The following is a 27,693-nucleotide window of genomic DNA, read 5'->3' on the forward strand; positions in this document are numbered from 1 at the left end:
ACTCAGAGCAAGAGGCCTCCATCTCAGCAAGTACCATGATGGACTTCTGACTGGAAGATCCTATTCCTCCCCAGTGCAGGGTGGTTCCGCTTATAAGGGACATTGGTTTCTATGAACTCAAAACAAGCTCAGAGCTGGGTAGAAGAGCTACAGCTGTGATTATAACCAGTTTGACCTTTCTGAATGCTTCTTTTCCTCGAGCTGAGGTTGTGAACACAGCTTTCCAAGCCAGAAGGCTGATGTCAGGATTGCTTCATTCAGCAACGTTGGGTAAAGGCTAATAAACACCACTAAGAGCTTGCTAATAGCTCCAATTAGACTGCAGCTGATGCTTCATAAGTGGTTCTCTTTCCTCCTCCTCCCCTTTCCTCGCAGCTATTTCCTGGTGGAGTTTAGGAAGGTAAGGTGGATTAATGCTACTTTGGGAGACAGTCAAGAGTCCCAGCTGCAAAATTACATTTTTCTCTTGTTTTTTTTTTTTTGCAGCAGGTCTGGCAGGGAACTCAGTGCAGTACCTGCTTCTGCCTGGACTGGGTTGAGGTGTGTTGCTGAGAATAAGCCTAATCTGGCAGTTTAATAGACAAGAGCTCTGGTATTAAAAAATGCAGCTTTGAAGAGCTGCTTACCCCTGCTGTTGGGACCTTTCCTGCTTGTGAGAGAATCCACAAGTTGTTTCCTCAAAATATGTGGGCAAAAGAAACTGTGATAAAAATGTTTGAAGGAGCTCATGCAAAAAAAAAAAAAAGAAAGCTTTGCTGTAGTTTGCTTTGTGGTTTGGTTCTTTCTCAGGTTTTTTAGCCTTGAGTACTTCTTGCACAAGAGGGTTGCGCATCAAGACTTTCTCTGTCTTGAGGCATTTGGGGTTTTTAAGTGGATTTTTAACCTTTTATTGACCAAGGATCCTGACCGTGAAGGCACAGGGGTGGCCGGTGCTGTGCAGAGGAGGTGCTCATGGGCTCATCACTGTTCAACATCTATTCCTCAGCCATCTGCCACGGGAAGGCCTGGGTTCCCCTGTCCTGGTTCAGAGGTCATGTCACCAGAAATACGCTGTGATGCTCCAGCCCTTGTGTTGGAGCATCATGTGCTGTATTTTTCATCCTGATGCTCTGTTTACAGACACTGGGTTTCCTGTGTGTAAGCTGGCCTGAGCTGCAGCATTAGATAGGCTCCTTACGGCAGCATGATGAACACCATTCACCACACTGTAGGGCGAGGTGGGTTGTAAAGCTTTTGCAGAGACTGAGGCAGCAGTGCTGTGGGGTTCTGCTATTTCTTGGCTTGAGGATCCTAATTCTGGCTCTTTTCTTCCACACCTTTGATTACAGTTTCTATAATGTGTCTGAACAGCCTGCTCTGCAACCTTCTCCACAGGGATTCATGGGCATATTTTGAAAGCATCTGTACTCCAAGCCCCCTCAAAAAAAAAAACCACCCAAACCAAACATACTTTGGAATATGCACCCAAGCAGATGACTTGGAAATGGCTCTTGTGTAGTGCTGGAGTTGTGTGCAGGCATATGTCCTCTGATTCTGTGGATGTCAAAGCAAGTAAGCACAGTGATTGTGTTAGCAGGTCTTGTTTCCTTCTTAACAGAAATAAAAGCAAGGAGCAGGTGGGATTCTTGTGGAGGAGAGAGCTTTGAGAGATGCCTCATTGAAACATCTTATGGAAATAAACCAAACATCTACAGCTGGGAAAAGTAATAAAAACTGTCCCTCCCACAGCCCTGGACAGGCACTGCAAAGCAGGGTTTTGTTCTGTGTGTGTCTTGAGCTGATGGGCATAGTCTCCCTATACATAAAAAAGAAAGAGCTCTTGAGAATGGGCCACAGTGTTTGCTGCAGTGTTTTTGTGGCTGGGTGGGTTGTGCTTAAACCACAACAGGGAAGTAGAGGAGGGTAAGATGAACACCAGAGGCCTCCGTGGTAATAAGCTGCAGCAAGATGTAGGTGTGAAGCTGGTGAGCTGCTCTTTGCTGATTGAGCTGCAGTCCTGACATTGATGGATATTACAAGTGAGGAAGGTGGGCTGGGAAACCTGTTCTTGCTCTCTTGACCTAAGTGATGCTACTGGTTTGTGCTGAAGGCTGAATAGCCCAGCTATTTTTGTGTATGGAGCAGGGTGGGTGGCAGGCAGCAATGGTTTGGGACAGGACTGGTAGTCTGGTCCCTGCGAGCTGGCTGTGAGATCACAGTGTTGTTTCAGTTGCAGCACCTCCTTGGGGTGAGAGTGGTGGGTGTATACCTCAGGGTCCAAGGGAGGTTTGCAAAGAAGAGTGTGCTTCTGGGCAGGGATTTAGTCACATCTAGGACTAACATAGAATAAACTTCTTTCCTGTGACAGCAGGGCTAGGAGTATTGGGGTTACTTCACTTTCTAGAGAAAAGCTGAGTTCTTCCTCTGGGGGCTCAAGGGGAAGCATTCTTTGGGATATGACCACGCTCCTGGCACATAGTGTGCTGGTGACAGCACAGCGCTGCTGAATGGGACGGACATGACTGCTCATTATTCCCAGTATTCCTTCCCAACTGCTCTCGGACAGCAGTGGTTTTTGGGGGTGGCGAAGTCTCATAGAGCTCATCAAACACTGCATCAGTGCCTGGAAGAGATGGGCTTTATCTGGAAACACAGAGGGCTTCTGCACTTCCTGGCAAGCCATGTTGCTCTCATCCTGTGCAGAGGGGCTGCAGTTCCCCGCTGACTGAGGTGGTGCAGAGCTTATTACTAACCCTCTACATCCCAAACCCTTCTTGTACTGGGGAAGTGCTCTCAGGGAACTGGAGCACCTCCTGTATGAAGACAGGCTGAGAAAGTTGGGGCTGTTCAGCCTGGAGAGGAGAAGGCTGCGTGGAGACCTCATAGCAGCCTTCCAGTATCTGAAGGTGGGTCTATAAGGATGCTGGGGAGGGACTCTTCATCAGGGACTGTAGTGATAGGACAAGGGGTAATGGGTTAAAACTTAAACAGGGGAAGTTTAGATTGGATATAAGGAGGAAATTCTTTCCTGTTAGGGGTGAGACACTGGAATGGGTTGCCCAGGGAGGTTGTGAATGCTCCATCCCTGGCAGTGTTCAAGGCTGGGTTGGATAGAGCCTTGGGTGACATGGTTTAGTGTGCGGTGTCCCTGCCCATGTCAGGGGGGTTGGAACTGGATGTCCTTAAGGTCCTTTCCAACTCTAACTATTCTATGATTCCAAGTGAGTGTGGAGGTTCTGGCAGCATCTGCCTGGATTTGTCAGGCAGGGGGAATTTGTGACATTTGGTCCTTGCCCCCAGGAGCAAGGAGGGGTCTAAACCACCCTAACCTCATACTGTCTGCTGTAAAACTGAGAAGATATTTTGTGCTGTACTAGTTTGGAAAAATAAATGTTTCCTTCTGTATTTTGTACCAAACAAACTGCTGGGAGATTGATAGAATTCCTGCCCTGACTTTAGGTGGGAAAAAAACAACCACCACAAAGCAAAGCAAGCAAGTTGAGACACAAAGAGATGGAGCTTTTTAAATGGAAAAAAGGGCCCTGGGTGTGCTGTAAGCCACATGCTGGCTTCTGAGGTCTGGACTTGTGCTGTTGGTAAAGGCAAAGCTAACAAGACCTTACGTGGTGGTTTTGAGGGTTTTTGAGCTAGGTTCACGCATTCCTAGGGAAACTGTACTATATGCTGTAGGCCAGATGCTGGTGGCACAAGCTGGGAAGTGAGTATCTGGCAGCTGCTAGGGGCAGCCCTGGGTGCATCTCCTTCTGCAGTCCCTTCTTCAGTGGTCCCCTGGGTTCCTTCGCTAGGAGGGTGTCAGCCTGGAGGTAGGGGCATTTATGTGATGGCTGCTGGCAATCTTCTGCAAGGCATCCCTGTGCATTCACACCTGTGCAGAGCAAATGCTTTGAGTGTCCGGAAACAGTCTGAAACAGAGCAATTGTGAGGACTGTATTGTGGTAAAACAGGGGAGGAGCTAGAGCACTTTGTGGTCGGGAGTCTGGGAGGTCAAAGTGTGCCTGATGTGAAATGGCAGGAAATGTCCCATTTTAGAGTTTCCTAGGAATTCTAGATTGAATCCTAGATGCTGACTCAAAGTAGCTACTTCCTTTAATGAAATCTGGGAAGTTTTAGTGTTTGCTTTTTTTTTTTTTGTCTTTTTTTTTTTTTTTTAAATGTTTTACTCTAAATCCAAGATGAATCTTTTCATTTCTAAGATTGGTAAAATACATGGCAGAATAATTTTGAAATGGAAAACTGATGGGGAAATTCAGTTTTTACAAACAAACTTCTGAAGAAGTAAACTGGAGATTTCATCAAAATCAAAGCATTTCTATACAAAAGCCCTGTTTTGCAGAACAGCCTTTCCTGTGAAAAGCTGTGCAGCTGGGGAGTTGCTGGGAAGGGCTGCACGAGGCAGGCAGAGGAATGCTCGCAAGGAGGTGATTTCATTGACACATGTCAACTGAACTCACGTGGCTCACCGCCCTAAATTTTGCATCACAAAACCCCTCCTTGCTCTTTTTGGAGACTGGGGGTAGCTTTGTTCATGCATCCAGGAGACTGGAAACAGCCAGAGACTGGCAGCAGCCACGCAACACGGTTGGATGGATTTTCAACCTTGATTTAAATGTCACTTTGTCAAAATCCTTTTGGACACTTTGCTTCGTAGCTCAAATCCTGTCCTTGTATAGGAAGGCCGGCCCCTCTGGAGCTGCTCTCAGCAGGGTCTGATGTGAGAGGCGATGTCTGTTATGCCTGGCACCAGCCAAGCCTGTCTGATTATTCAGAGGGGAATTGGATGGCAGCGCTGAGCGATAGCTATTAAACTGAGTACCTGTGGATCCTACTCAGTATGCCTGTGTGTTACAAGCCTACACAGGCTTCCACAGTGTCTGGTACCAGCAGGTGATGTTGGTGTCATACCGTGGATTCTGTCATCATAATTATCATCATACCCCACCCTCCTACCTTGGTGTGATTTGCTGCCAGTGTTGTACTAGCAAAAGTAGAGGGAAAAAAAAAATCACAGTGTTTCCAGTGTACAGATAGCAACAGAAATGTTTGTATGGAAGTTGTGACTGGTGTAATCTTGGTTGTTAGACAGCTTTAAGTAGGATTTAAAATAGTCAAAGATGCCAAAACAAATAGCAATGAGATAGATGGTCTATTAGGCACAGCTTCTTTAAACCACTCCGTGCAGGAAGATGTTTACTTGGTTTTTTGTGTGTTGGCAGTGCTAAATGAGAGAAAAAAGGGGTATGGCCTTGGTGGGACACCACCAAGGAATGGGCCAGCACCAGATTTCAAGTATAGCACTGGGTAAAGCTTTTAAAGGAGCTGTATCTGCTCAGTTCTTCTTTGGTTGTTGGTCTTGGGCTTGGTCTTCACCCTGTTCAGTGTCCCATGTAGAGGAAAGATTTGGCACTGTGTTCTGAGCCTAGAGTCCAGCCACGTTCTCACCTGCCCTTCCATGAACTAGAGAAACATGATCCCAAAGACTGGTCCTTATGCTTTTATCTTTGACTGCTCGGTTGTTTCTGGTGTTTTTCCAGAGCAGGACCTTTGTCCTGATTTTTCAAACATTTAAATCCCAGTCTGGTGTAAGTATCCTATTGATAGAGCTGGACATGGTACATTCACCCTTTGGTCCCAAAGTAGGCTACCAAGACCCCTAAGGTTCCGGGAGACCTGCTCATTTCCAGTGACTGCTACTTGATGCTTGGGCCACTGGAGCCGAGATGCCATTCACACCTTCCAGGCATGTGAATAAGTTGTGCAAGCAGCTTTTATTAACAGCATTACGTTTCTCACTTGAAGTCCCAGTGTGAAGCCCAGTGGGAGAGCATATGGCTGTTGGGAGAGGGGCCACAGCAAAGCAGACAGCCAAAGGCAGGTGATGTGTGGGAGAACACGTGTTCTGCCAGCCAAAGGACAAGCATATCTCCTGTTCTGGCCAAATGTGGAATTTGGCCTGTTCTGGGAACAGAAGCTCCTTTCCCATCTCCAGCAATGACCTTTGCACATGTCACATTCAACAGAGAAAACCATAATTGCATAAACTAATGATTTGCAGAGAATGAGCTTTCCTAAGGCTATGTAAAAATGGCTGGTGTTTGTCAGCAGTGGGTAGATACGGAACACAGGCGTTTCAGGGCCAGCTGGTTTATGTATTTTTAAGTCAGTCTGCTGTGGTAAATCTTTAAGTGACCAAACTCTGCCCTGGGAGTCCTGGCTTTGCAAGGCGGCTGCCTCCTTACAACCGTTGCTTGCCTCAACTTCCACCAGTCGGCTGAAGGCGTTTTCTCTCATACTCTTTTTACTGGTTTTGTTTCTGTCCATGTAATCACTTATGCACTTGTTTCCTAAAGAGAAAAGAAGCAAAACAAAACAAGTTGGATGGAAAAAGAGATGAAGAGCTGCTTCAGTACTGGAGAACATCAGGAATTAATTTCTGACATCCTTGCCTTGGTGCAGTCCAGGCTTCATTAAAGCATTTGCAAAACTCCTCCTGGCAGTCAAGCATGCGGTGGAATAATTTGCATCTCCCTATAGACTGAACCAGTATCTGCCTCTGGGTTTGGCTGGTCTCATTTAGAAATGTTTGTGTTGCTGCTGCATGGAAGGGACTCTTTGTACAATCTTTTGCATAACAAAACAGGGTAGAGTTTCAGCAAGGCAAACAGCAACAAACCAGCTGAGTGGGTGGTGAGTCTCTGCCACAGCTGGTTGACCACATGGAGAAGCAGAGTGAGAAGATAATGGGACTGTGCTCCTGGCCATGAAAAGAGGATCTGACCTTGGTGCTTAAGTCTCCATCCTAGAAAGATCTTGGTCACAGAGGTAAAGGGATGGATCTGGGCATGCAATCATCCTTATCCTTAAGCAAGCTGTGCACCCCCCTCTGAAAACCTGTATTTGCCTTGGGTGTGTGATGTGGTGCTGTGATTACTGAAGGACACCCAGAGCCTGATGTGGTATTTCAGATCTCGATCAGCCAAATAAGCTGAAGTTACAGCGAGCTAGCTGTGCAGCCTGACCTAGGGAAACGTGTCTCTGCAAATGCCTGGTGCTGCCAGCCATGTGGGCTCCCCTGGGAAGCAGCGGATGCGAGCTACACCAACATGCAACTTAATTTTCTTTTCATTAGGAAAGGTGGGAGCCTGTTAGGCTATGGTGAGATTGACAAGATGAGCCAAATGAAAGAAACACTTCCAGGAATTTAGCTCTTCACCATCTCTTGAATGGATAACACACACACTGCAGGTCTGCTGGAGATTGGCCTGCAGTGGCTCCGCTGGGGTGGGCAATTACGTGCTAGCATTGCCTGCAGGGACATTTAGTTTAGTTTTGTTAAATACCTAGGGCATGACACATGTATTGTGGGGTGGAGATGATGGACTAACTGATCTGGTATGCTGCTGGAAACTTGCATTGTGCCCTGGGTGCAAGCTGTGATGTCAAGTTTTTTAGGTATCTGGTGGGAGAGCATGGACTGCTTCCTCCAGTGTAGATGGAGTCCCACGGTATTAGACATGGCATTATTCTCACATGCACATAATTATATGTAGCAACTACTTTTAAATAGTTTGAGGCAATGTAATGACTGTAATTAGGCTGCCACATACAACATGAAAAAAAAAAACCAAAACACAGAACGCATTGAGCCAGGACCTTATTAGTAAGAGAGGAAAGTTTAAACAACCTGAACATTTATTATGTGCCTTATGAAAGCTAATGGCCTAGTGCTGGCTGTCCCCGTGGTTTGACACCTCCAGGTATGACTCGTGGTGCAGAGGTGCTGAGGCTGCAGCAGTCCCTTCCTGCTTGCCTTATCTCACTCCAGAGTGATGTTGCAGGTCCCTGGCCCTGACAGGCTCTGCTAACTCTCAGACAGCTCTTGAGCTTGAGATTTTCAGGCTCACTCCTTAGGCCCAAAAGAAGCAGTAAACAGCCTGTACAGTGAAGTAGGAGCTCACAAGAGAGAAGAAAGCCAAAGGCTCTTGCACCAGCAAAGCCCAGCTTGTCGCTTTACCCTCCCATGGAGCACCACGCCAGCACTAATCCTCATGTGGCAGCCAGCCTAAGCTTTAGCAGGCCATGATTGCTGCACTGGGTTTATTAGCAGGTTCCCATAGCACTGCCCTCCCTGGACATCCTCTTCTCCTCTGTACTTGCTGCCATCTGACCTTTGTGTGTGACTTGACTGGGAGAGGCTGCTGGGTGTTTACAAGGAGCTTTGCTCCTGTTTCAGCTCCTGTGCCCACAATGGCAACACCAGCGCGAGTGAATCTTTAAACAGGCAGGCACTGGGGGGAGGGAAAGGATAAAAACCCTGAATAATGACTGAAATGTCAGACATTTATTATTAAGTTTGTCCTGATGTTGACAGCTGAGCCCATTAAAAGCTGCCTTGATCAAAAAAAGCCAAAGGCAGATCCGATTCTTAAATATCCCACTTGTTCTTTTTGGCCCAGTTTTTGAAGTCTTTAGAAGAAAATATAATTGAAGGAACTATTTACAGGCGTGAGAAATGCAGGATTTTGTCATGGCTGGTGGCTTCACAGACCTGCAGGGGGCAAGGACAGCAATTAAAGAGCAGGAGGGCAAGCAAATTCTCACCTCTCCTTTGTAGCGATATTGTTAGTCTTAAAAGTTGAAGTGTGCGTCGTTAGGGCTGGATGAGCAAGAAGTCACCAGTTTTAACATAAGGCTTTGAGGAGCTCTGGATGCTTTCAGGATGTTAAAGTAGTAGTTGTGAGCAAGGCTGAGGTTTAACAGGCTTTGCTGGGAGCTATAAAGGTGAAATGATCAGTGCTGTGTTGTGTGTGCCAGTGAAGCAGAAATGCCGAAGAACTGTTCTGAATAATGAATGGTCTTTGCAGGTCAAAGCCTCCTGTGAGAAGGCTGGTAGAAAGGGCTCAATGGAGCTTACCCTTAGCACCAGCTGTAGATTTCAGGTTTGGATTAGGGTAAAAATAGAAGACAGCAGTAGGAACAGGGAGAAGGAGAGAAATTCTGACCTAGCAGGAGAGATGGAAATAAAATTGTTTACTGAAGACTGAGGCAAAAGAGAATTAATGAGAAGCTCTTCAAGTGTGTGAAAGCTACAGAAAAGAGAAAGAAAAGGCTTTTTTTCTCTGTCATGGCTAGGGGAAGATGCCACGAGCATAAGCCAAACCAGAAAGACACAGATCTGAGAAACGGTTTCTTGAGGAAGTTGTAGAAAGCTGTTATTGAAAGTCTTAAAAAAGAAATGGGAAAGGCACGTGATACAGCTGGTTGCTCCTTGAGCTCCTTAGGCTTCTTTAAGCTTTATTTTTCATGAGTGCATCAATCTGTGATTATCGCTATGAAGTCAGAGAGATTCAACTCCAGAGCTGGACACTGCCAGAACCAGCTCTGAGGACAGTTTTGAGATGAGACCAGAGACCTTGATGGCTGAGCGCTGAGTAGCAAATGAAAGCTGTGAACAGAGAAAAGCATCTCTTGGTATTTAATTAGGTTGCTTGCAAATGCATGGGACACCAGACACTTCACTGGTTTCAACGTGGCCAGGCATATACAGTTTTTTCTGACTCCTGGTTCAAGGAGGGGTGGCAGATTGTGACCAAGGCTTCTAGCCCAGCTGACATGATCCACATGGTCTCTGGAGACAGTTTAAGATCCTCTGTATCCGGACATGAGATGGGGATGGGATCCCCTCCTTCAAGGAGCAGCTCCTTGTCAACATAACTCCTGCCTGGTTCTGCTGAGGGGGATGTGGTCTGTCTGAGTCCTTGGGTGGGGACCAAGCTTGTCAGGGACCAGAGTACACAGTGGACTGCCAGGCGGTCAGACCTGCCAGCAAAACTATTCAAACAGCCCAATTTTGAGGTCAGATGGTGGGGGGGTTAAGGGGGGACTGGGAAGATAAGAGTGGATGGCAGTCCCTTGTGTGGCAGTTCACATATCTACAGGTCTCTTCCTGTTCATGGTGCCCCTGGGAACTGTACAAGTATGTTCTTGTGATAAAAGACATACTGTGCTGGAAGTATAGTGCTTGGCTAGATGGACCTTTGGGGCTAGAACAGCCATTCCTATGTACTCATTTAAATTTCATTGATTTTTCTAAAGAATTATTTCTCCCTTGGTGGTCTAGAAATAAAACCTCTTGCCCTGACTGGCGCAAGAGCCTCATGAGTTCTATCTATTGACACGGAGGTTTTCACACTCTGTCTCGACATGGGCAAGCTATTCTTCAACATGCTCCACCCGAGAAAGAGAAAATTACATTTATACACCTCCTGCCGCTTCCTGTTATATTTCCCCTCCTGGCTTTCCAGAGGCAGGTGTTAGTGCAAGATCCCATCTACAGAGTGGCCAGTGAGTTTCCCAGCATCAGGTTTTCACAGGAATATCTCCTCATGATACAGGCAATGCCCAATTAGGCGTATTGCCAGGCTACGAGTTTGCAGTGATATTTTTAGTTTTCCTCTGAGGTTCATTTTTGTCTCCAGCTTTATCTTGGCTGAAAGAAAACAGCCTGTGTGGCTACTCTTTGTGCTCTGGTCCGATTTCTGGCTCGTTTCTCATGGTGCAGTCAAATGTGTGCAAAGCGAATGAGGACACGGAGTTGTGTTGACCCTTTTGCACAGAGTGTGTGTGTCAGGCTGGTGACCAGGAGCCAAGGCTCTCTCAAAGGATTCTTCAATCTCAATGCTTTGAATAGGAGCAGCAGAGAGGGAGCGTGGAAGCAGGTATGATGACCCTGCAGGTGTATGGCAGCAGGTTTGCTGGGCTACTGAGGATAATGTGGCAAAAGTACTATTTTCCATCTTCCACTTTGCTTAGGACCTTTCTGGCCATTACATGTACGTTAGAAGCTATTATACATATGGGTCAGGGTTTTGGATGAGGAAGCCTTCATGGGTTTCAGAATTGTAACCACACTGTCTCCAGCATGTACCTTCTCCAGCTGCAATCTTTGAAGACCCAGCTTTGGAGCTCATTTCCTTTGTTTATACTTTAGTAGGTCATCCCAGCACTGTTTTCCAGGAGCAAGTGAGAATTATGGACCTAGATTAGCTGCAAGATCCTGAAAAGTGATCTTGCATCACTTATGGAGGCTGTAAATACCATCTACTGCCCCCTTTAACAGCAACTTGTTTGCATGGGAAAGGGCTTCTGCTGGTCGAGCTGGTTACTGGGGGTGACTTTGCTCTCATGAGCCTTATTTCCGAGAGTGGCAGTTCGAGTATGCAACTCTAAATATGTGTTTCCTTGTCCAGATGTCCTATTTAGGCCAAAGCCTGCACTTTGCCTGGAAAAGCACGGACATGCCTTTCCAGTCAATTAGCTGCCTCCAAGGCAGGAATTATTTCTGAAAGCAGTTGGATTGGGATAGCAAACATGCCAGAGCTGGAACCAGAAGGCGCTTGTCTGCCCTGATGTCTACAGAGGTGATTTGAATTTTTCTTAATGGCTTTTGGGGAAGCTAATTGTAACCAGATAGCTGCTTTCCTTTGCCAAGAACTTGGGGATATTTGTGGCTCTGGAGTAAGAAGGAACAGCAGAAACAATAGAGCACTCATTATGACTGAATCAGTTTATGCTTAATCTTTCAAACAATTTTTCCAGAACACCTTGACCTGGAACTTGTAGTTTGTTTGCTATATTCATCTCTTTTGCACCATCAGGCAGACTGGAAAGCTCAGGCATGTTAGTGATTGTTTCTAGGCACCAAAATTAGAAACTCTTGTTGAATTGGGTGGCTGAACAAACAGCACTAGGGCAGTCAGGGAAGGCTTAGAGGGCAGAAATGCAGTGGCTCTGTCCCTGCCTGTTTTAACTTGGTTTGCTTTATGACATTATAGTCCAGTCTTTCATGTTCCTGGAGCCTTCCAAATAGGGTGAATGTGTGCACCATTCTCTAAAGCATCCTGTCCACAATGGCAGGCCAAGACCTATGCTTTCCTCCTGCCCTGCACTACATCCTCTTAGGTTCTGCTGGCAGTTGGAGGAGAGGAGCTGAGCCCTAGTTCACATGTTTTGCTGCATCGCTGCTGGCTGGCAGCGATGCAGGTGTGGTGTTCTGAACCAGCCAGGAAGGCCCGCAGAGGTTGGGAGAGTCACATCTGGCCAGCCCCTTTCAAATCCCCTTTCAATCCCCATTTAACTCATCCCCTGCTGTCGAACCAGCACATGGCCATTGGTGCAAGGGCTGTGGGATGTCCTTCTCCCCCTCTGCTATGCCTTGTCTACTGCTTCAGTCCCCACTGTGTTCCAGCCCCTGATAAACCCAACTGGTGGTGTCCTGGCTTTTGCTTTCAGGATCTGGCATCCTAGCACTGGAGTTAAACAGAGTCTGTGCCCTTGAGGGCATTGGTGGGGGGCAGAGTGCCCCAGAGTGTGTGACAGGGTGCATAGGGAAGGCTGATGTTTCCCTGTATGCATACTGACTTCAGAAAAGAGGGCTGATGGGGGTCTCTGATTAATGCATCACATCTTGGTGTCCTGAAAGTGTCCACCTGCAAGCTGGACACTTGCACTGACCTAATGTCTTTGTGGCTTCAAGCCGCATTAGCACCATCTGCCAGGAAAGGAGAGCTTCCCAGCACCCTGCAGAGCAGGAGTGGGGGTGGATCTTCACATGCTCTGTGCCAGGATGGGACAGGAAGGATGTGACCTTCTCCCAGGGGCCAGCAACCCCTATAGGGGTTTAAACTACACATGTGATTTTCTATTTGTGGCATCATTTTGTGGCTCGCAAAGGGCTCAAGCTTTTGGGAAGAGCCTTCCATCTGCCCCCACTGAGCCATGCTGCAGCAGGTTATTGTTCTGGCATAGGTGAAGGACAGGACCTCTGCCTGGGTGCTTTCCAGGAGTTGTGCTTAGCTGGAAGGAAGCAGAACTTCTCAGCATTGAATCTACCCGCAGTGCTAATGCCAACTGCAGTGCTGGGAGGTCTCCGACAGCATGCAGAGTGTGAGGAATGCAGCTTCATGTGCCAGCACCCTGCAGACCTGGCACTTAAGGCCCCTTTGTCCCCTGGCATAAGTGGAGTGTGCCTGATGCAGGATGAAGGCCAGAAAACTGGTGTGGATACATTAGCATAGCTGCCTTGATGTCTGCACTGGCTGCAGAGCACTTTAGATGCTCATCATTCCTGGAAGCTTGCTGTCTTTTGATAGAAATACAAACTATTACTGCCATTTGATTTGTCTGTAACAGCTCAGAGAGACATTCGAAAGCAAAGGCTGAGATCTTGATTCAGACTTGCAGCTCTAGTTGTGGCTGTGGTTGTCTGTGGTTATTGTGGTGTTTTCAGCCCACCAGTGAGAAGTGTCCACTCTTCAGTGATGCTGCTGCTACAGCCATATTAAGCCCCATGGACAGTTTGTGTTGGTACAGAGCCACTTCTAGCTCATTCCCATACATTTGTCAAGACCAGCTTTTCACCTAGGTAGCCTAAGCTGTGGTTTAGATGAAGGGAAATTTGCAGTTTAAAAGCATCCTTCCATTTTGGTGAGACTTTTGCTTTGCAGAGACTTAACACCATCATTTCCTACTCAGGTGGGACAAGTTGGTATTTCCTTCTCTTTTCTCAAGCTCGGCAGCATAACACTCTAACATAGCAGTGCTGCTGCACTGTGACAGGCAACCATCTCTCCACAATGATAAAACTGTGTTTGCTGGCATTGCTGACATCTTTAGTTGAGGCTGTGGCAACAGCAGCAGCTGAAGTGATTACGTAGGTCTGTGCAGACCTGACCCATAAAGGAGAGCAGAACCTCTGCTCTGGGCATGGGGACACTGCTGTCTGTACCCTTTGCAAAAGGCCAGATCCAGGAGGTGGTACGTGGCAGCACACACAGAGCATTTCACTGACAGGTGCCCATGCGGTGTCTGCAATGCGAAGTTCTCTATGCCAGCTGGCCAAACTGGGCTTAATGCAGCTCCCTCCCAATAAAAGCCTCCTGGAACTGGACACAGCCCATGGAAAGTACTCTCTGGCAGCTGCAGCACATCTGAGGAAGCCTCTGATTATTCCAGGGCTAGAAAAATGAATCTCATGTTGAAAATGTGGCTAAAATAGAAGCTTTCTTAGTGGAGAAAGGCCAGGGAAGGCTGCAGTGGGTGAAGGCAGTGCAAATGCTGCCTCTTCCAAACAGGGCTGAAAATGGGAGTGTTTTAAAACTGCCAGAAATCCAGAGATGCTTCTCAGCTGTGGCCCTGCGTGTCACTAAAGTCCCTTGGTCCAGGTCTAATTCTGACTTCAGTTTGCTATCATGATGTTATAAAGTCAAAAAAACCACCTCAATGGACGTAGATGTTCCTTCCCAGATGGGAGCTTCAGTTGAGTGTTCCAGGAGGCAGAGGGGGAAGAACTTCCCTGGCTGAATTTCACAGCAATTTTTACCAGCAGAAAAGTCTCAATTTCAAAGAAACATGGTTTTGTGATCAGGAAATGCTCCCCTGGGCCATCTGTCCTTGCTGTCTGGTTTTCATCACTCTTGTGACATTCTTGAGGCTTGGCAGAATCCAGAGCTGCTTTGGAGGCATTGAGCAGGATGGGACCTTGCGTTGAAAAGCTTCCACCTGAACAGCAAATCCTGGCAAAGGAGTTCTGGAGAGATGCTCCCTGGATGGCAGGAGGAACAGATGCATTGCTTGTCCAAAGCACCTGCTCCTCCTCTACATAGATGTGCTGGTGCTCCCCAGGGCGGGCAGGCAGGGAGCTGGCGTGGGGCTGGGCCATACGGGTATCTTGCTCTCTGTGAATTCCCGGTTGCTGCAACCAGCATGGTTATTTTTGGTGTTTCCCACTTTGCCATTCAAGCAGTTGTTATTCTGAGCAATGTGGTGGCGGGGCTGATGTTGCATTGCTCCGTGCCCTTGCTTTCCCAGGCAATAAATGCTGCCCCTCTGTTAGTACCATTCTTTGGGATCCTTCTCATCCACTGTGTGCCTGTGAACCCCTTGGCCTTTCCGGCTGGCCTGGCTGAGCCCTCTGGCAGCAACCAGAAGGGAAGGAGGATGGAGGCGGATGGCTGAGCTCTTCCTGTGTTTTGGCGAGTCCTGTTTTTCCCCAGTTGCATCATTTGAAATGTGCTTATGGCTCTCCCAAACACCCACTGCCAGAAGTGCTGCCCTTGGAACGTGGCTTGAAAGGCTGCAGCTATTTAGGCAAATGAAGAAAAGAACTGAAACCGTTACCCTTCCTCCCATCATTCTTCCTTTTGCTCTATCCCTGTCAACTCACCAGCACTGAGAAACAGCATCAGGAGACACAGGGAAGCAAGCTGGTGTCTCAGAAAAGTCATGTTGGCTGCCAGCAGGATGGCTCCAGGCTCTGCTGGTGATCAGATGGTAGGGGAGCAGCTGAGATGAAGTGCTTCTCTCCTCAGCTTTAGGGAAGAATCTTTATGGGGGCAGAAGACTGGCTTTTGAGGATGAGTCTCCTATAAGTAAAACTAAACCTGGTCTAGGGGTCGATAAAACATCTTTGCACCTGTTAAAGCTTCCTCAGGTTTGCACTTGGTCAAGCCAAAACCAGAATATGGACAGCAACTGTTCCCTCCAGGAAATCTGCTGCTGGTTCTGCCTCCTGCATCCCAGCTGTGCAGTACCTACAGGGTGGCCCTTGACCTGGTGCCTCCTATAATCTCCAGCCTGATGTGGACCTTGCTGCTGAATGGATGTGGCTGACATTTAGCAGGAATGCTAGTTGTGTCCGAGCAGTGCCTGGGGAAATGCAGTCTGCACTCAACCATCCAACTGACGTGACCAACCTGCTGCTTTGCAAGCTTGGTCAGCACCTTGCTTCATCAAAGAAATATTCTTGGCTAATGCAGGGTGATGTTTTCCAGAAATGGCACGGACAGGAAAGATGTTTTGCTTGGCATAAAATGGCCTCGGTGCATTCTCTTCAGTGTTTTGAGTGGAAGAAGCCAACTTGGATGAGTTTGGAGCTAAGCTGGGTTTAGCCATGCCACAAAGTCCAAAAGCAGTGAGCAAACAGCGTGAGGATGCTCAGCCTCCCCTCCTGCCAGCCCCACTTGCAGAGACCTCTCCAGCTAAAAGCTATGCTCTGTTTCTCATGACGCAGCAGAATCAGAAATATCCCAGCTGCGGGAGGCATACTTCCAGGATCCCCTTTATGCAAAGATGTTAAGGCAATTTACAGTCTCAAGCCTATTTGGGGCTACCACCTTCAGTGCATTAATTTTACATATGGGCAAAGTGAGTCGTTTTTCCTCTCTCCCTCGACCGCAGCCAGACTTGTTGGCAGATCTGGGATGTGGAGCCCGTGCTGCCCTCCCTCCCCGCTGCAGCTGGTTGCATTTGAAATTTCAAGCGAGAGCTAGAGCCTTCTCTCAGGCTGATCCTGCAGGTTTGTGTGTTTCAGCCCCTTCAAGGATAATAAAGAGAACTCAAACGCATCTTTATAACCACAACGAAGTTCAGCATTTGCTAAGGATTTGGTTTGTCCAAAAGTATGAATAGTTGAGGGCTGTAATTCACGGGGGACCCCGACAGTGTTCAACCCCCACCGCCGACAGCTCTGTCCCAGCCTGGTTTGAGTTGAGCACCTCCGCTAACCCACCGCAGCGGCTCTTGGATCGCTGCAGGGCTGGAAGGGGCAGCACCGGCATCCCTCTGCGCCGCTCCCCGCCTGCCCCGGCCTCGCCTCCCTCCAGCTGCGAGCTCCAGCTGCGGGATCGGCTCCGGCACCGGCTCAGGCGGAGCAACAGCGGCCTCCAGTGCCGAGACATCCCTTTCTCCATCTCTCACCCCTCGTCCCGCTGCCCTGGGCTCCGCATCGCCCCGCCCGCTGGCCCGCAGTCTGTGGGTGCCAGCAGCAAAGCTCACCGGGGCCGCTAGGGGAAAAAAATGGGGTTTGCCTGGAAAAACGGAGCCTTTGGTTTTCCGATGCACTGGGTAGCTGTGACCTGCAGGTCGAGTCTGCGGTTGGTGGCTCTCGGGGTACAGGGACCGTGTGATGCGCTGGTGTATGGACAAGGCTGGAGGCAGGTCTGCATGGAGGTGTCTTGTTGAACTCCTCCTCCTGGCAAACGTCGTGGAGCAACGGCTTTAATGCCCTCTATTTAACAAACGGAATTGCAAGTCATGAGAATGCTAAAATCTCTTATTGCTTGGATGCTGGAAAGGAAATCAAAATTCTTGATGCAAAAGAAGAGCCTCTTTGTTATGCTGGAGCCTGGCTCTCTCTTTGGGTATGTCTTAGCCTTGTCTGTGGGGCTCCACCAGTAATTTTCTCTCAGCTCCTATGGCCATTACCAAAACAAACTGTATTTTCTAGGAAGATATTCCAAATGTCAGGGAAAGGGGGCTGCTGTGTGTGAAAGAAGTCCAAGTGCAAGACATGGCAATGCTCCTGTTTTATTAGAAGTACAGGTGAGGGACAGCTTTGTGCTATCTTCTCTGGAACAGCTGTACCTTTTAGTTTTGAGTGGAGTCGGAGCAGGCAGAGGGCTTCTGGCACATTCCCCTGTTCTTTATGCGCACATTGGTGTTTCTTTGCCTGGAAGAAATGTAAAAATATGCTAGAGAATGCCTTCAGGTCCCTGATACGCAGAAGACCCTGGCTTGGAGGACAAGGAAAGAAAGAGAGAAAGGACGGAAGAAAGGAAGGAAAATACTGCTTATATTATCATTCAAGTAATATTCACAGTAAGTAAGGCCACATATTCTTGACAGGGAGTTCAGTGTTGCTATGGACATGTATTAATTGGTTCCAAGAAGCTCAAGAGCTGGTGATTTCTGACACCTCCTGGCAGAATAATTCACCTCTGTGCTATAGGACAGCACTAAGACACCTGTAATCTCTGTCTGGATGCAGATGATAAAGGTTGTGGTTTTGTTTTGTAGATTTTTACAGGCAAATGCTTGCCATTGTGTCTTGCTTGGACTTGGGCTTCTCCCAGCCTCCCCTTCCAATTGCCTCCACAGCAAAAGCAAGGAAAATACTAAAAAGGCACCTGCAAAAAACCCACACCTGTTATTTTTCACACTGTAGCAGACCTAATTGCCCTGAATTTTTCCATTTTCATGTGGAATCATGATGTTCTCTCTGGAAAGACAAACCCATGTCTCAGGTGCAAAGAGAAATGCTGGTTTGATGATTTTCAAGCTGGTTTGTGTTTTGCATAAAGATTTTGCACGCTGGTCACAGTGAAGTGACCAAAGGCTACAAGTGAGATGCTGGTGCTGCAGGGACCAGCCAGATGCTCTCTCAGTAGTTATCCCCAGACTCCTTGCAGGCCTCCAGCTCTTGTCAGACCGGCTGCACACACAGAACTGCACATGACACTTCATCTGCCTCTTGGCTATCTGACTTTTCCCCATGGACTAAAGCTTTATAGATGAGGATGCTCCATTTATCTCTCCCCTGAGACATTTGGCACCAGGCAGGTTCAAACTCCTGCTGCCTGGCCAACATCACCCTGAGAAGAAGACCAAACAGCCATTGTTTCTAACCCTAAAACTTCTTCACTTGGGAACATTAGAGGGGAGCTGCAAAGTTCAGGGCTTTGACCCGCAGGAGCAGCACATTTCCAGATGCAGCTCCTTAGAGCTTGCTCAAATGGGAGTTTGAAGAAGTACGGGGATGAAGTGCCTATCGATGCAAAGTGAGCGTCAGCACTAGCTTTGCTCCCCTGACTCTTGGCCAGCTCTGGATACATCACTGGCTCAGTCTTTTTCTTTCTATACCCCAAACTTTCCTTCTTGTGACCACCTCTGGCTCTGCAAGGGAGGGATGTAGCATCCGCAGTGCCACTTCACTCCCTGTGAAGCTGGCTTTAAAGCCTTCCTTGCTCTCTTTACCCCACTCTTGGTTCATGGCCAAAGTCCTAATGATGTTGTGTCTGACGAACCTCCCACCCCCATCTGTTGTGCAATACAACAGGCAGCTGGTGCTGGGCTGCTGGCTTCCAGCATGGTCATTACCACCCTGCCATGCATGCTGGGTCATTAACCATGGCGCCTTTGTTCAGGAGATCCCACTCAGCATGTCTCTGCCTGACTGCATCCTTTATAAATGCGAACCCAGCATTTGAACAGGCCAGAAGCAGAATACGGGGCAGCAGCTTGGCTTAATGAAGAGGAGACAACCAGACCAACAATTGTTAGCCAAGCTTTTTTTTCCTGGTGATCTGGACTCTGTTCTTGTTACTGCAGAGCTGCTCCTAAAAGCAAAATTTGGCTCCACAAGCCCACTCATCCAAGGGTAGAAAAACTGGAATTTGAGCTTCTGTTAGAAATGTCTCTGCTGATGGCAGATGGGTGTGTGAGCCTGATCACCCAAAATCCCTGCCTCCACCAGGTGAAGTCAAGGATGAAGCTCCCTTAGCCCCACAGACTGGGGCAGCTGGCTACAGATAAGACTCAATCTTCCCAACAGAGATTTTCGAACCACCTAATATCATTGAGTTGGAAGTAATTCCTTCACTTGTCTGACACAGAGCACTTCCAATGTATAAATATACTCAAAATTAGCTAGGGCCCAAGCCAGATTAAACGAATCAAGTCTTGCCAGAGACATTGCTAGCATTTGGACCTGGCCTTCTGCTAAAACGGTGCAATCTGGCACTAGCACAGATTAAATATAAGGCTCATTCTTAAAAATACCCAAATTGTACCTTTTCATATGCAGAGAAGAACAGAAAGCAGAGCTCAGCTATAAGTTACTGGGGTGAAAACCCATAGTTTTTCCTCAGCCACCACACATTTGAGGTCACTTGGAAAAATGTTTTTCTGCCTGCATGCTTGATCTGGGCAGGCTTTGAGGACTCCAATACTGAGTTCCTGGGCACCCTCCAGAGCAGTCTGAGCAATCCCTGCAGTTTGGCAGCTGCAGGTAAGGGGAGATTTTGGCTGTGCGGTCCCTGCTTATGGGCAGCTTGTGTGGGAGCTATTTCACAGGCAGTGTCCACATGTTTGGAGCAGTGGGTGCAGCATCCATGCAGAAAGCCAGATCCGTGCCAGATTTGCCAGGCTCGCTGCCCATGCTCCACCCAGCTGCGTGCAAACAGCTCACTTTCTAGGAAATCCCCGACATCTGTAGTGGCCCTCGTCTGTGTGGTATTTAGATGTGCAGGAGGTCCAGGTACTCACAGGTTCTGAAAGCACAGCATACACTCGTTGTCATATAGGAGGTTGTCTGTGCCGCAGATGGGGTCAAAGATCTTTGCACAACCTTTTCTTAGGGAATAATCACCACAAGCTGCCTGGAGACACAAAAGGGTAATGCTGGAAATATTAAATATGCTTTCAATTTACCAAAGGACCTTTGCATTCGCATAGTTTGTATATCTTAATAACCCATCACAACTTGCCCAGAGCTCTGCTCTGAGCTCTCAGAACCACTGTGGCTGCCTGTCACCAGTCCCTTGCTCAGCTGAAGTCCACTGGGCACTGCTGCACACCCTTAGGAGTAACAATATTGAGTAATGCTCCATGGACAGTGCCTGATCATGTTCTTCACAGTTTTTATTTTTATGCCACAACAATGCCTGCCCTCGCACTTGCAAGCCAGAGAGAAAGGGGAGCACTTATCTTCTTGGCAGGTAACAGCGATATTCAGCTCTTTATTAATAGCTTCCCACTGAGTGTGAGGAAATGCAGTGAGAAACCAGTACTATCTCTGGGATTTTGCTGTGGCATAGCAGGTAGAAGGAGGTTCCCAGCCACTGGCATCTCTGGGGTCCCAACCCAGCATCTCACTATACTTCACTGTATTTAGCATCGTGGCTCCCCAGTGTATGGGTTAGTGCTGTCTCAGTAAAGCTGGGCATATCTTTGTGCTACATGAAAGTAGGAGCCTTCACCTCTGTTCCTTTGCCAGCAGCTCCATCCATCTCAGCGCTTCCTAGGGAAAGAGTGAAGAGAGAAGACAACACCCATCACTCAGGCTGGTTTGAAGGTGGACCTAGTAAAGATGCTTTAGGCTGAAGACCATGTCTTCACTCAAACACCTTTGTCCCAGCAAACAATTTCTTCCCTTGGATCTCCCCAAATTTGCATTAGGGTCCCTCCCAGCTGCATCTGCCTCTTTCCCTTGGCAGAAACACCATGATGGTGCAAAGCCCTGTTAATGCCAGATGCATATTTCTAGTGACTTTCCCTTCCAGCTGCTAGGGAACAAAGGTGGCTTTTGTTATCTCTTATGACACGTTCATGGGTAACCGAGAAACTCCTGCTGAAGCTGGATGAGTGCTGGAGTAAATCCAAGGTGATTTTCTGGTGTCAGTGGGTTTGTACTACAGGGAAGCAAAGCAAAATATAAATTGCTGAAGGTCTCCATTAGAAGGAGAAATAGTTGGACCCTGAGGTCTTGTGCCAAAGTTGGTGGGAGCAAGCCAGGACTTTGGGTTGTTTATAGATCCATAAGTCAGCTACATGGGGGATTTAGACTTTATCTATATTAACAACCAATGTGGTCCAATAGCAGTGGGTCTGTACAGTGAAACCATTTGGTGCTGAAGGCTGGATAGCCACACTTTTAATATTTCAGAGATTTGACTTTGGACTAGCACTGGTCCAGACCCAGGAGCTCGCTGCATGCTCAGTTCATGTGAAATGAGTGCAGATTTTGTGCTGAGACAGCTCTGCAATGGCACAGTAAATAGGATGATGGAGGACTTGTTTCAGAAGCACCCTCCTCCTCCAAATGAACCCACTAATGCAGAAATCCCTGGTGAGCAAGACCTGAAGAGCAGCAGCAGCTCATGTTCTTACCCCTCTGCACCATATGGGATTTTGAAAACACAGTTGGCTTAAATGATGACTTTGGTAATGAGAGCTGCATTTTCACTCGCACAGATGCGTTTCCTGTCTTCTTAGCTTTGCTTTTTTAAAACCAGAACAGCACCTATTCACTCCAAAAGAACCATATTGCCCTAGAAACCACCAGCTCCAGGCCGAGCCCTAGCCCTGAAGGGAGAGTGTCAGCCCGCTTCTGGGAGGTCTGCTCAGCTTTGAGAGCAGGTGCCAGGCAACCCTTTAAATCCTTTGCTTTAGGTTTTCTCACAGACCACTGGTTTAATCCACATTGGCCATTGCAGCATTCTCTGGTATTCCCTGCCCAGGGACACAGCAAATTCCCAGCACCAGCTGGCCCATTCCCAGGCTCATGTCCGCATGAAGCAGATATGAGAGCTTTAGCAAGGAAAGGAAATGGCTTTTGAACAAATTGTTTCACTCACCTTGGTAGCAGCAGAGTGCCAGGGAGAAGAGCAGGAAAACACCAGTTGCCTTCATAGTCAAGGTGATGCTTTGCTGGGGACAGCAAAGAGGAAACGGGACACTTAGAGGCATTTAGAGATCCTGTCTCTGGCAGTCTGTGCTGGCACCTTTATACCTTTCCCCACCTCTGGCACCACCTTACATGGCCAGCTGCACCCTGCAGTCTTGTGGTGACAACACTGAAATCACAGGGACAATACCAGGTGGCAAATGGCTCATTGGTGTGCGCAAGGATGAAAGCCTCTCAGAAGCCAATGGAGGTAAGGATCCTTATCGTTTGCAAGGACTGGAGCTGCATCTCAGGTGTGGGAGACAGCCTTGGGTCTGCACTGCAAGCTGGGAAAGAGTGACTCTTTGGAAGAAGGTTGGGGAAATGGGCAGGACGGCAAGGAAAATCCATGTGTTAGCATGAGGAATGTGGCCTTGATTAACAACCCTGTCACTGCCACTTGCAGAGCTCTAGGTGAAGATGGATGTGGTCCACACATGCCTTTCCTGGTGTGATCCACAGGGAAGAACTGGGGTGTTGCAGCTCCTCTTCTCTCTGTAGACAAATGGGGACAGCAGTAGGAACTGCTACGGGAGAGCAGAGAGCTTGGAGGTGTCAGGCTCACTTGTGGCTGCACATTCTGTGCCGTTATTTTGGCTGCACATCTGATTGCGGGCAGGCAGCTGAAACCAGCTCCTTGGGTCAGATGATGCTCCCTTGCCCTCTCCCTGCCTGCAGTTTGGAGTAAACCCTGGGGATTTCCTACGTTTACTCCACCAGTGGTGCATTGCAGAGAGTGCATCAGTCCCTCGGGTTTAAAGCATTAATTAATGTTTCTAAAGCACTTTGATATCTCGGCCATAAATCACTGGAGAAGTGCAAAGCAAATTATTACTAATGGGGGCTTATGACTCAAAGACAGATTTTTAATTAGCTGAACAGGAAAAAGTCAATGCCAAGAGCAATTCAAGGAGCTGTTTGGGAGACAGAAATCTCAGCTCAATCGGCAGCTCCTCCACTGTCCAAGGGAGACCCCTGCCCAAATGTGGCTCTGGAGAATCCTTTCCTCTGCCATAAACAACCCTTGTGAGTTTGCTTTGGAGGTGATGGAGAGTTTCCCTGCTGTCATCTGGAATTCCTTCTGCTCTCCCGGGGGGACCTGCAACATGAGGCTGAAAGAACTGCTGTTAATGCTATCTATTATTTTATTAACAAGGAGAGTAAAGCTGTGAATATTTGGGCTGGGTGTGAGTGGATCTCTGTGAGCAAGCAGCAGTACTTTAGTGCGGCTGGGATAAAGATTCTTGTGGTGTAATCACTCTCTGAGGAGCAAGGGTGGGAGGTATGATCATTTTTTATAGCTGAAAGAGGTTCATCTGGATCCAACACTGTCCCCTGTTACTCCTCCAACACACCTGCCAGTGTAAGTAAAGCCAAGTAGGTGCCAATAGGTGCTTTTGTCTCACTTCCCAAAGCTGGAAGGGGACTTAGCAAGAGTGTTGATGGTTATATGCCAGGGAAACTGGGGAAAAGATTTCACTTTTCAATCTGTAACACATGCAAATAGAGCAGTGCTGAAGAGTTTCTCTGATTACCCCTGTTTGGGATGTGCCCACTCCTGGTAAAACATGTTTGCACCTTTTTCAGTTTAGAGATCCTTGCTGTAGCCAGGAAATGTGATACTTTGGATTGTCCAGAAACAGAAACATCTTTTCTCAGGTTCTTCAGAAACATCTAGGCACATTTCCAAACTTGAATTTGATGGGTAAATCCTCAGTGTTTACCACAGCTGCTCTGCAGATGGGAACTGCGTTGTCTCCTGGGGCATTTGAAGTGTGTACAACCCTGCGGTTTTCTCCTGTCCTTCCTCCACAAGTCAGAAGCATCAAAGCAGAGACAGGCTGTTGACCAGCCCTTGCCTCCTGGACTCTTCTGTCTTTATCCTCTTATTGCTTGGGCTCCTGAAAGATTTGCACTGACTTAATCTTTGTAACCCCTCTCAGAGCTGTAGGAGATGAAGTACTTTACTGCTGAAGAAGGTTGAAGAAATTCCAGATTATGCTTACGATGGACTGAACTTTATTCTGCCACAAACTGAGCCAAACCAACTGAGTCAAGGTCAATTCCCTCTGTCAAAAGAAGCCTCCCATATAGGCTGCTAATGCTGCTGCAGCCCAACAGCAGCCACACTAGGTTTTTAATGCAGTTTTCTCCGATAGCAATTGCTCTTCCTTCCCAAATGCCTCTACTGACATCTGTGTGTTTATGAGATGCCTTCAAAAATGTGGGATTTCAGGGCTCCTCTCTCCTGATTGACATCTATATTATATCCTTCATGAAAATCAGAGATGCCTTGGGGCTGATTTGACTGGGGAGGAATGAAAAAGAGCTGCGAACTGCTATTGCGCTGGGTGCTCCTGGTAGAAGGAGCAGGGAGATGTCTTCATCAGTGTGGGCTTTCTCAGGATGTGTCACCTTGTCAGAGCAGCGTGTTCCTCTGAACACATCAGCTGGAGGAGTAGAGAAAAATGAGTCAGGCGGCTCTGCCAGCCGTGCGGTGGGACTCGCCGAGCGCAACACTTGCCATGGAGAAATGGAGAAGACAAGCAGGCCCCAGAGCCGGTGCTGCTATGGGATGGCTTCCCCTTGGTTGCCTTGTTGGGTGATGGCCATCACACACGGTGTGGGATGGAAGACCTCTGCTATTGCTGGTGGTGTCTTTTGGCTTCTGCAAGGCACTTGTAGGGGAAATTGACACACGGGAATGCAGGGAAGGGGTGGTGGGTAAGGCGGCAGGTCTGCGTCTAAGTGGATCAACAGGAAGAGGTGATTTTCCTTCAGGATGAGTGTCTGAGTACTGTCAAATTACATTTTATCTTCAATAGGAAAATATTGCAAAGGAATAAAAAATTGCATTGCAGGGAAATGAAAAAGTTTGATTTTCATGAAGGATTATAGAATTTAGGAACCTACTTATTTTCCTGCTATGGCCCATCTATGACAGGCTGGAGGAGCACTTGTTGTACCAAGGCTGGAATTTGCTTTTTCTGAAGACTTTATGTAGAGAGAAAAACCACCAGTGCCCAGGGGAAATTGCAACAGAATCACCAGTCAAAAGCATTCAAAGATCACAAACCAGACCCAGATGATCATGAATCACAGCTTAGAAACCGCAAACGGTTCTTAAGCCTCTTCAAAATTATGGCATTTACCAACAGGCTCGTTTGGGCTGGTTCACATTCTCCAGCCTTCTTCTGAACCCAACAGAGAGAAAACGGACTAAAGTAAAAGTGGAGCTCCTCTTGCAGCCCCAGCTACTGGGAATTGGGGTGGTAGTGGAGATGTTGTGACACTTGACTGGTGGTGCTAGGGCTGGGAGTACAAATGAGATGTGACCCCTCAGCCTTATCCCAACAGGGTTCCATGCTCTGCCACCAAGGAGTGACTATGCAGCCAAAACCCACACTATGTCCCTGTGCTGGTGGCATCCCTTGGTGGAGGTTGTAGGGACCTTTCTTGGATACAGGAAAGGAAGGCACTTTTGGGGACCTGTAGGAGGATCTTGTGCTCAGGATGGTTAACAAGTCAGGTAGAGTTTGCTGCTGCCCTGTGATGAGTGGGATGAGTGAAGTTTGCAGAAAGGCTGATGCAAATGTGAAGCCCAGGGTGTCACAAAAGATAGCTCCTAAGATGCTCAAAGCTCTCTCAGGTCCAAAAAGCTACTTGTGTTGGATTTAAAGGCTAAAAATTCCCAAAGCTCTGTTACTTGCTGGGTTAGCCGGGCCTGAAGCTTGCAGGGGTACCCAGGACTTTGCTTATGGTACCTGAGATGGTTTTGAAAGCATTCAGCACAGAAAGTGCAGAAGAGCAAGCCCTGTGCAGTGGTGTGCCCATAGAGAGGAGGAGGTCATCAACACATGCAGGAGCCCATGGGGAGGTGTCTGCAAGCTGGTTGGAGGAAAGGGAATGGTGCAGCTGAATCCATTCAGGCACCATCCATTCAAGACTTGTTGCATCAGCAAGGTGATAGCTGGCCAGGGTGCAGTGATCAGCTGCTCTTGTACCCAGGAGATACTGATCAAACATTGATTTTCCTGCAGAAAGCCAAACCAAACCCAATCATAATTTGGTCTGTACTGATTTTTGTCATTGATTCTTTCCCATTAATGCTGGGAAAGCTATTTTATTGCTCTGGATACATGGAAGATATTGAACTCTCTGACAGTTTGGGAAAAGGGATCTTGGGAGTAGCTGCTGTGAAAATATCACTTCTTTTCTGCAGCTGTAGAGGTGTCTTTAGAGCCCAGAACAGTATATACTGTTTTCTGTCCTGGAAACATTGCCCCTGGGGCCTCTGGTTTCTGGGGAGGCGGCTGAAGATAGCCACAGGGGAAAATTAATGAATTATCAAATTAGCATTTCTACTTTTACTAAAGCTTCTGTTTTTAACCTTCAGCAAGGGCAGCGTGTCCATGACAGTGACCTTTGGAAATTTGCAGTCATCAGCAGCTTTGTCTGAGAATGGGTATTGCTGACAGCAGTGTCTGAAGACAAAGGCATCACATAAATCATAGCTTGTTGGGTTGTTCAGAAGGGACTGTGCCTGAATGGCCATCAAATGCTTCCTGAAGAGGATGAACATACCAAGGACAGGTGATGTGTTTGTGGGGATTACTGGCTGAAATTGCCTAGGTGTGATTGCACAGCTCCCTGGTGTGGGGGCAAGTTCCTGGACCCTGGCATCCTAGCCTCTGGCCCCTTTGCCTGTGCTCTTCCACCACTGCCCTGATACCAAACCCCATGGACCCAGACTGCAGAAACCTTTCCCTCATCTGCTGTCGCTTACTGGGTAGTGGCACGCAACTGGTGGGGATACGTCTGGATTGTGGTGTACTCTGGTCACAGTGGGGGCCTCCGGGCTCTGTCCCTTGCAGATGGGACAACTGCTGCCGCTGTCCACCCGGGAGTGATCCCAGGTCAGGAACAGTGCAGTGGGTGCTGGCTCCTGTGAAGACATTCTTCCCTTATTGCTTGTACCCATCTCCTTGGCTCCCATGTGAGATCTCCATGGAGGCAGTGGCAGCACATGGGGTTGGTTGCCCAGGAGCTGAAATACGGAGCTCTCCTCTTCTTGCCTTCCCTGGCAGCACTGGAGGAAAAGTATCGTTTTACCCACTCTTACAGAAAATGCCAAAAGCAAAGAATTCTTCATAAAATGCTTCTTTATTAAATCCTTTCTGCCTCCCACCTCTGTATCCGACTGACTGCCCCTGGGGCTGTCAGAGATCCAGGGCAGAGTGATTAAGTGCTGTGGCCGATAATTGTGCAAACAGAGTTTTCAGTTTCCTCCAGCAAGGCACCCCCTGTTCTCTGAACTAGAAGTAGCACTCCCTGCCCACGCCCTCTGCCACACAGCAATATACAAATGGGAAGCATATAGAATCATAGAATAGGATCATAGAATATATGGTATGTAC

General features: G+C 47.9%; 1 protein-coding gene and 1 long non-coding RNA gene across 3 annotated transcripts in view; one reads left to right on the top strand and one right to left on the bottom strand.

Moving 5' to 3' along the window:
• The first annotated feature begins 1,892 nt into the window (after positions 1–1,892).
• The window catches only part of LOC133271041 (uncharacterized), a 48,813-nt gene continuing 23,012 nt past the window's right edge, over positions 1,893–27,693 (top strand). The window contains exons 1-2 of one of the 2 annotated variants that reach the window (XR_009743993.1): positions 1,893–2,027; positions 26,682–26,869. This is a non-coding gene — a long non-coding RNA (uncharacterized LOC133271041). Of the gene's footprint in view, positions 2,028–26,676; positions 26,870–27,693 lie in introns of both variants that reach the window. The other variant, XR_009743992.1, reaches the window with a different exon arrangement.
• LOC133271304 (pancreatic secretory trypsin inhibitor-like) lies at positions 17,346–22,416 on the bottom strand. Its single transcript, XM_061457234.1, has 4 exons — positions 22,188–22,416; positions 20,811–20,851; positions 20,098–20,210; positions 17,346–17,503 (listed from the first exon to the last, which is right to left on the bottom strand). The coding sequence occupies exons 1-4, from the start codon at positions 22,297–22,299 to the stop codon at positions 17,422–17,424; spliced, it is 348 nt and encodes a 115-aa protein (XP_061313218.1). The 5' UTR covers positions 22,300–22,416; the 3' UTR covers positions 17,346–17,421.

Source organism: Pezoporus flaviventris, unplaced genomic scaffold (assembly GCF_033815535.1).
Source record: "Pezoporus flaviventris isolate CSIRO_AGI_PZ_B2104156 unplaced genomic scaffold, CSIRO_AGI_Pfla_v1 ptg000023l, whole genome shotgun sequence".
NCBI lineage: Eukaryota > Metazoa > Chordata > Aves > Psittaciformes > Psittacidae > Pezoporus > Pezoporus flaviventris.

Excerpts from the sequence above, each read along its gene's own strand:
- LOC133271304 (XM_061457234.1), bottom strand. The coding sequence starts at position 22,299 with ATGCCTCTAAGTGTCCCGTTTCCTCTTTGCTGTCCCCAGCAAAGCATC. Across the intron at positions 20,211-20,810 it reads CTGCTGGCAAAGGAACAGAG|GCAGCTTGTGGTGATTATTC; the intron begins GTGAAGGCTCCT and ends TTGTGTCTCCAG. Across the intron at positions 17,504-20,097 it reads ATGCTGTGCTTTCAGAACCT|GCAAAGAAACACCAATGTGC; the intron begins GTGAGTACCTGG and ends CATTTCTTCCAG.